Source organism: Clytia hemisphaerica, unplaced genomic scaffold (assembly GCF_902728285.1).
Source record: "Clytia hemisphaerica strain Z4C2 unplaced genomic scaffold, Clytia hemisphaerica genome assembly, whole genome shotgun sequence".
NCBI classification, from domain to species: domain Eukaryota; kingdom Metazoa; phylum Cnidaria; class Hydrozoa; order Leptothecata; family Clytiidae; genus Clytia; species Clytia hemisphaerica.
In genome coordinates, this window is record NW_027104412.1 from 284,240 (window position 1) to 293,374 (window position 9,135).

Genomic DNA, 9,135 nt, shown 5'->3' on the forward strand with positions numbered 1-9,135 from the left:
TGCTACTTACAAAAAGGGGAGGCCCCATATGCTATAGAAGACATACAAATTGATTAGATAAGTGCATCAACGTCTTTCGACAACGTCAGGATGCCAAGCGTACGTGAGTTTTCGAAAAGGAATTGATTTGTAAAACGGGAATAAAATTCCAGGAAAAGGAAAAGCCTTCGTTAATGCATTCACCCCTGTCTTAGTGAATGATGTTGCACCATCCAGAAAATACCATGGCTAATACACTAAAGTTTTCTTCTTCCTGTCAGGAATCCTCTCCGAAAAAAAGTAGAAATTTTCCGAATTTTTTCAAAGAATGGTTTAGGAAAGATCTTTGCAAAGAAATTCCAGCTTTATAAAAAAAGGAGGAGGAGCCGAACAAATACCTCAAAAACATTGTCATCAAAAAGTTGACGACGTCTTTCTCTTGACAAAGAATGATGATATTGGCTTTTCATTGTATTCACGTTGACAGCTCAGTTTTCATCAAAAGACATCACACAGAAGGTTCGTTGTAGACCGCGGGAAAAGAGAAAAAGAGTGTGTCAAGAACACAAACAATTTTTCAAGAAAATAATACTAGCCAGTGCCTTACTCTAAGTTATACATGAAAAAGAGTGAATTTTGCCTTCAGAATGCTTTTTTTATCACACATTGAAAATCAAATTGAAGATTAGACTTTTTGAACTACCAAGAACTGTAGCGTAGAACTTCATCAGTGAAGTCAAACATCAAACTCCCTTATCGGCAGTGTTGCCTGCCAGGGTCAAGCTAGCTAAGTTTGCTACTAAAGTCCGAAATGAGCCGTGGATCTCTCTTTTTGTTATAGCTATCTCACCAAAGCCCAAAGGTGCTCGAATCGACCAGGAATTAAACCCGCTATCTAACACACTGTATCAGGCATTTGTGCAAAAACTAGGCGGGCCGCGCTAGGCCGCGCAACCTTAGTAGGATTTTTTGGCTTCAAACCTACCAAGGAGATTCGCTTCTAGCCCTTCGGATTTATACTTCATTGATCAAAACTATCAAATTGTCAGAATGGTCAGATACTGGCTAATGGCTCATTGACGCTTTCTATAAATAGGTACAGGCAGTCTTCATTTTTTTTCTTAATTGACAAACAACGACCAATGGTTTAATTGAGTTCCGCTCTCTATTCTCTCCATTCTCCATTCTTTGTCGTCAAAATAATGATAGACATCACATCATTAAAACCGTCATTAACTTTGGAGAGAGAATGTTTATAAAAGGAACATCATTGCTACCATATACAATGTCATTTAGATTCCAACAAGAGTTGTTGCATTTGGATTAGAACGTAATTTACTTTTTGATAATCACCACGAAAAGATAGAATTTTCACCATGATGTTAACCAAATCGAGGAGTCAATCAATGCTACTTTTAATTCTATTATCATTGAGATTTGAAGAATCTTACCAATTACCGACGCTGTCAGAGGATTTGAAGTTCTGCAAAGCACAACCAAATTTTAGCCAAGAACAAATGGAGTTTTGTTACCAGAATACTAACTTGGTAAAGAATTTGATAGAAGGATATCAGTTAGGACATCAGCTTTGCCAGGAAGCTTTCCAGAACGGTGCTGGTGGTACACGGTGGAATTGTACAAATAAAATTGCTAAGAACAACAAAAATGTTTTGTTTGGTGTTGCTCATCCAAGAGGTAATTTGATTAAATCTTTAAGCAACCTCGTTCCCAGAGGAAATTGTACAACTCATAATCACTATTATAAAATGGCAAACAGCAAAATAAGGGACGTGGTACGGCTTTGATCTATAATATGTACACCCCAACCCCTAGCATTTATTTTCTTATAGGCTCCTTAATTTTATCCCTACTGCCAAAATTATTCTTGAACTACAGTTTCGAGTAAAAGGGCTGCAGCCAGGAGGTAGCTTGTGTGTATCAAATTCTTAAAAGTTTCTTCAAGCAGGAAAAATAATTCAAATATTTTAGACACTATGGCATAATATAACAAAAAAAAGAGACAACCAATTTTTGTAACACGCTCATTAAAGGGAAAACAATTAAGTTTCAGTAGTTAGGAAAGAAAAAACGATCGTAAAATTCTATGAAACATCCATTTTGGTCAACCACTAGGTCCATTTGCTAGCCAAAACATACCTTGTTTTCCTATCAATTGAAAGCCATTATCAGAAATTTTTTCCCACAATGTCAGTAAAAAAAATGTTGTTTTCGTCGTAAAAAATATTGCGGGTGTCTGTAAACTTTGGAGCCATCTTAAATGTAATTTGGTTAGTTCTACATCAGAAATATTTCTGTTTGTTATATTAATAATACAATAATGACGTCAGACTAATTATCGTACAATTAAATAAGGCATTTATCTCAGCATTAAACAAAATTGACAAAAAGTAGCAAAATTTCAACATCTCTAAACCACTGTACCAAAATATTTTACCTATTAAAACGTGTGTTCTTACTACACCCATAAAACTCCAATGATAGCTCAATGGTCAGTATCTTCTTCTTCTACAATCATACCCAAATGCACATTCAAAAGAGTCCATAATATATAAAAAAGCAACAGGAACCCTTTCAGCAAAATTTCTTCTTCTTTTCATTATAGAAGGTTCAAAGGAGCATGCTATCCTCATGTCATTCACATCAGCCGGAATGCTATATAATCTCATCAAAGCATGCCAAAGTAACGAATTCTCATCTTGCAAATATACCGACATTTACAACTGCCGACGGTCTTTATCGGGAGGCTGTTACCACTTGGACACTCAAGTTCCCTTACGATTGATAAGAACTTTCTTCTCATCCTCAAAATTCTCAAAATCAAGATATCAAAAATTGCTGAACCAACATAATCGGGAGCTAGGCTTACAGGTAAGAAAGACTTTATCAATCAGATTACTGTATAATCCATTTGCTTTCGATGGAATAGCAAGTCTATTGTAAAATAGGCTGTTGGGATCCTCGAACAAAGTGTGCTAGCAGTGACTTCGTAGGGCTAAGCCAATTAAACGACAGTCTCTTTAACTCGAACCTCTATAATTCGAACAAGTTTCATGGTCCTTTCAGTTAATAATGCCTTATAAACCAATTTCCATATTTCGAAATTTTCTTAACTCGAAAAAATTTGTCCTCCCCATGAGTGCTCGAGTTATGGAGACTCCATTGAAATTCTGAAATGTCTCTTCTCTTTCATCTCAATTTGAAACTTCTTTGTTAATTTCCTTTGTAATAAATCGCATCTTAAATTTCATTTTTCTTTTCTGTTTGTAGAAAGTAAAGAGTTTGATTCGTATACGATTCGGTCGTGAACACTTATCACCACTCAAAGGCGTTATACCATCTTTAAAAGATATTTATATTAACCAAAACCAACGTATCAAACGGAAATACACCAAGGAAAAAATACCTACAAAACTCTTAACACTAAGATCAAAACTGGTATACACATTGCGAGATGGGCGCTTTAATTATTGTAACCAAAATGAGAATTGGCTTTGGAATGGTATAGGTCGTAGAGCTTGTGAAATTGAAACTAAATACTACCACTCATTTGAGAACTGTGTCAATATGTGTTGTGATTATGGATACGTAAATATTCCAGAACTCAAAGAAGTCTGCGTCGGCGAGAACAGTAAAAGGGAGTGTCAAGTGCAGACCATTAATAAATATTTTTGCAAATATGCACATGAGGCTGTACGGTCGTTTCAAGATATACCATGGCATGATTTTCGCTGAGACTTCTTCACAGCTTACACACAACCTCAATACGACGTTTTATGGATGTTATAAATATTGGATATGGAGGAACGAGGTATGGCAGTTGAGTTGATAATGGATTCCTTACACTTAAAAGCGAGAAAAACTTCTGTGCTAATTGTTATGGAAGATTTATATAAACTTAAGATTTCAGAATAAACTTGTATTTAAAAAATGTGAATTTATTTTTATTTTAAATTGATTGTACAGAAAACGTTGTAGATAATTATTTGTGAAATTGTTATATAATTTGAATTTATAATAAAGATATTTCGTATATTTATAAAATTTTAAAAGATTAATTTGAAGAAAATTCAATCTCTCGTAGGAAAGCTAGAAAATTCAAGAGTCTATTTTACTACCAAATGTTATGGGACAAGCTGGAGTTTTTACAAGCTCTTATTTGATTTGGTTGGTCGTTAAGATGTAATAAAAGAATCTTATTACTTTTTCTAAAGAACGCGTCATCTCTATCACTTTAAATGACCAATTAGTGAAGTATCTTGTAAAAACTCCAAGGCATCTCAATGTTATGTCCATCAAAAAATTGAAGTCAAACTTGCTTAGACCACGTTCACACGCAACGTTCCGTTGCGTGTTTCGCTCCGATAAACGAAACGAAACGGCTCCGAAACACTGTGTGAACGTCAAAAAAAAAAGACGTTACGGAACGGAACTGCTCCGTTTTCTTGCTCCAAAACGTTCCGAAATGAGTATGAACACTATTCGCAACAAATACCACACCGGAGTGATACGAAACCGTAACGTCTAAACATGTTCTTAGAGTCCACTTTTAAAACTCAACAGCTCGCCATTGTTAACTCGCAAAGATAGTAGATAGGCGTTCCCTCCAGACTTTGTTCCCTAAATACACAAGCTTTTAGTCTAATAAACCACATTAAGTCAATATTCCGTGCTAGGTTTCGACTCCACAATAAACCATGGATGAGGTGATAGTGCGCTGGCCTTGTTCCCTAGTGGTTCATGCCGAATTAACGCACTCGATCAAAAAACTGTGTGTCAGTATTTCGCAAGCTGGTAAGCAGAACAAAATAAACTAAAGCGTCCTCTGTAAGGAGAAGCCAGTCATCACAATCAACAAACTAAGAACAATCACATTTCCTTTTTGAGTCAAGAAATAATCAAAGTAAATGTACCATGAATATCTGGCCAAGCATCGGGCCTTTCATTAGCCTGTCGCTGTCCGTATTGCTGAATGTCCGTTTTTGAAGAAGCACCGTTTTACCAATTTAAGTTAATTTTGGAAGAAACGGCATCTTCTGATACGAAGTGCATAGATTGCGAACAAACATTCGATTATTGTTATGTCGTGATTGTCATGATCGTCAGACATAGGAAATTGCTTGTGTGTGGGATGGAATCTGCCACATAGATGAATGGCTTAAGAAAGAAAATCAGTACTCTGCAAACATTATAATTTGTATGTTGTATAAGGTATAAAAACTATTTTCTATATATTCCTTATAGGACTGTTGTACTGAAATCGACCCAATTGAAATCACAGAAGAATGATCCACATGCACATAATCAAAATAATTGATTTTTTACATATGCTGTAGGCTCACTCGAAAGAATTAATTACTTCTACTTTTCCTGACCCTCTTTTATTGCTCTTAGTGAAAAGAAAACTTGTTTGTATAGAAGTGCGATTCCTAACCTTAATTTTTAGGTGACAATTCTTGTAAAACCCCATTTTGGGACTATCTCTTCTTTAGGGGTAGTTGTTTTCGGTGAAACTGGGCTGTTTAATAATTTAGAACAAAATATCATAATAGAAAACTTTTGCTTGTCTGAATAGGTTTGTTATACCCTACATAGCTGGAGCAAGAATCATCCCCAGCCAATGGCGCAGTGCAGCATGGTTGCATTAAGGCAATATATTGGAGGTCTGCAGAAAGCAATTACCATCGGGTGAATCATTGACGCCATAAAATAATATTTCATTTTTATATTTCCGTTTTTCAACAAAAAGATCTCCCCAAGATTTATCATTTCCACAATCAATGAAATATTGTTTTGCCATTGATTTATATCTTAATGGCGTTCGATTTAAAAGCCAATATTAATCTCTGTCTACATTGTGCATCAAATTTTGGCTAAGACATCAAAAGCCATCGACAAATGTGCTAATTTTGATTTAATCACAGTAATCAACTCTCCCGCTCTATGGCTACAAAAATATATCTTCAATGTTCAAAACAAATACTTGATCAAAGTAACAAAACCTTTGAACACCGGAGGGCATTAAAACTTCCCGAAAAATATTATTTCTGAATCAAATTACCTCCCATTAACAGACAACGATAATTAAAAAATTCACCCCCTCCCCTCATTCAGATGGATGGAATAGTCAGTAACTGGATACACTTTTTCACCATTGAAGCATTATATTGTATGGGTTAGTTGTACAAGAGTTTGCTAATCGAAATACCAAATCAAATCACCCTGAAGATCTAAACCGAGTTTCCGCATCTGCAATTCGAGCTTTACTAATCTCATTTGAAGGCAATCGATACTTCGATTATCAGTTGATTTAAAGAGAGAGTCATATATCAGTGAAGGTAGCGATGTTTCCCTAACACCCTGTTTGAAATGTTTGAGATTCGAGCACAGCCGATTGCTGTGGTGAAAGTTTGTGATTGAAAGCTTCACACTATCAATCGGTAGAATGTTAGTGAGGCACAGTGATAGCCTTATTCAGATGGCGAGACAATGTATACCGAATTAATCGTTCTACATCTATGCAATTCTAGCCTTATTTAGCTCCCCTAAGATTATTGGAAAGACGCAATCTACTTTTGCCAAAGCTGGGATCATTTGATTAAAAGCTAGTAGAAAATGTTCTATTTCTTGAAATCTTCCATAGTGAAGAAAGATTTCAGTAATAAAACTCGATAATGAGCCATGGTTGATGATGGATTGCATGTGTAGAACAAACAAACAACTACATCAGTTTCACAATACAGAGGGCAAAAGAAATACAAACTTCCAGACTTATTTATAGCCTTATTTGGATACAAACTGTCGATTGGATAGTCAGAGAATGCATAATTGAAATGCTTTCAGTGTCAGAGAGACAGAGGAAAAAATATGTCTTGGTAGACACGCCTCCTTAATAAGAATATTCATTAAATTACCCTTCAAACTGTCTGCAATCGTTAAATACTTTATACCACAGCAAGCCAAATTGCAGACGAAATTTTCCATACAAATTATGCAATATGTCAATAATCTCTGTGTTAAACTAAATGTCTTTTCCTGGCCTTTATTGGTTGTGTTGATAAATCACTTTTTAACTGGATATCCGATGATGATGATGATGATGATGATGGGATAAATCACATGAATGATATATTTCGAATTCCAAATATTTCCCCGTTTAAGTTAGGTTAGGCGACCTTTTGTTGAGATGTTCATCTTTTGACGGAGTACGTGCTACTAACTTTGTCAACGGCTAAAAGGTGGTCTTGAGAATTGCAGTTGTTGGAGATCGTTGGAGATCGCCGGTGTTAATCTTAAAGAATGAATCAGATGGTTTAATAAGATATTTAGCATGCAGATTTTTTTTTCACTGAGGATTGTCATCCTGGATGGCATGAAACTTTGAGTATCAAATTAACTTAAATCGTTTTCTTCACTCAAACTAACATATAGATTCCTTCTATTGTTTTGAGCAAAACCGTTAGAAATCCCAAATTGTGATATCTTGACTTTGGAAAATAGTTTTTAAATATTGGAAGGTTTTACCTAGGACCACAGAAGGTTTCAGCAGACCAAATATCTCAAACCATCTGGTTATCTGTTTAAAAAGGATTCATAGCTATTAAAAAGAAGAAAGGAGACAATAATTTACAAATGTAACCTCCGGGTGGGCAGTTCAGACAAACATGGCATATGTATTTCGGCAAAATATTTCGGTTTCATAAAAGAATGAAAATTCCGGGCTATTTTTATGAATTCGTTTAACGAGATATTGAGCACTATTTTAATAGTTGTTCGACTACACAGCGAAATTCCGGGCAGTATGGCAAATGTCACTACGCCCACACCAGCTTATAAATAAAACATTACTGAAAGACAATATATCAGACATTCTTCAAAGGCAATATGCACCAATATATCCTTATCCTCCTCGAGAGAAGTAATTCCTATAGAACCCAACACGACATTATGACATGTGCCTAGAGCCAATATATACCATATGATTTCCGCTTGCGATACCAGCTGTCATTTTAAATCACTTTGCATCGAAGTGGGCAAACTATTTCAAGAGACTCTTTCCTTCCTGTATTATATGTTAATGCCTCATCATAAAAAAGAAGTTTCCGGGTAGCACTAGACTTCGAAGACAATAAAAGTGTAACATGAGGATATCTATAAAGGAAAGCGACAACAACACGTTTCTACATGCGTGAACAGGTGCTTTCTAAGAATGTCTAAAGCGGTTCTCTTTTGGATAAAAATATCGCCATGTTAGCTAAATGCTCTTGTATATTTTTTTGCTCAATTTTTTTTGTAGTATCTCCATTGGCATATGAACTAGAGGCGTTGGGTCAACTTTTGCCACCTACCAAATATCATGTATTTACTTCCCGGTCCAAAAGTTAAATTGGACTTTTCCAGAAAAAAAAATTGAATATGGGGGATGGAGGATATAACAATTTTTAGTGATTTACAGTGAAGGGTACGGGTATGTGGCTTTTTGGAACCTGACAGTCCCAGTAGGGTAAGAAAAATAAGAAAACTAAATCTCAGTCTAACAATGGGTCTGCTAAAAGATCGAAATTTGGTCCCAATAAGGGTTGTAAAATTCACAAAATTTTCCTTATTTTTCCTCCTTTTTAGTCCACAAAGGGTCCAAAAGGTGAAAATTAAGGCAGCACATACTCCTCCGCTCGCAACCCTTGTACGTGGCCCGAAAGTAACATTTTTATAGGCCTCCATCATGACGAAAGAAGATCAATTGTTTACGGGGTTACTTTTTGTCAAGCACATACAGTACGGATCAAATACACAATCAATATTTTCATCTGACTGTATTATATATTTATCACTTTTTAAAGTTAAAAGATCAAAATAATCTACATAATGCTGATAGTAAATAATTTCAGTATAATTATCTCTACTATTTGACAAATAAAAGCCTATTGTACAAAACTTACAGTACTTTCAATACACAATAATGTCACTGACTTGTGAGACCCTCTATTCACAGAGATATAGGTGGAGAGACGATTCTAAGTTGGAAAATAAACCGAAAAACCATCATTTATTCATTACACCCCTGTCTCACAGCCCTGGTGGGACTTTTTTTCCTCAGTGGGGATAAAGATTCCTATTGAAATGCCAATGGGGATAGAA

The 9,135-nt window shown here is 35.5% G+C and overlaps 1 protein-coding gene across 1 annotated transcript; it reads left to right on the forward strand.

Annotated features, from left to right (window-relative positions):
* Nucleotides 1–1,257: 1,257 nt before the first annotated feature.
* On the forward strand, nt 1,258–3,922 carry LOC136820252 (protein Wnt-11-like). Its single transcript, XM_067076446.1, has 3 exons — nt 1,258–1,674; nt 2,603–2,868; nt 3,268–3,922. Exons 1-3 carry the CDS (start codon nt 1,356–1,358, stop codon nt 3,730–3,732), a joined length of 1,050 nt encoding a protein of 349 aa, XP_066932547.1. The 5' UTR covers nt 1,258–1,355; the 3' UTR covers nt 3,733–3,922.
* Nucleotides 3,923–9,135: the final 5,213 nt, after the last annotated feature.

Bases quoted from the DNA above. Each gene is read 5' to 3' on its own strand.
- LOC136820252 (XM_067076446.1), top strand. From the start codon at position 1,356: ATGATGTTAACCAAATCGAGGAGTCAATCAATGCTACTTTTAATTCTA. The intron at 1,675-2,602 runs GTAATTTGATTA...TTTTCATTATAG, and splicing joins TGGTGTTGCTCATCCAAGAG to AAGGTTCAAAGGAGCATGCT. The intron at 2,869-3,267 runs GTAAGAAAGACT...TTCTGTTTGTAG, and splicing joins ATCGGGAGCTAGGCTTACAG to AAAGTAAAGAGTTTGATTCG.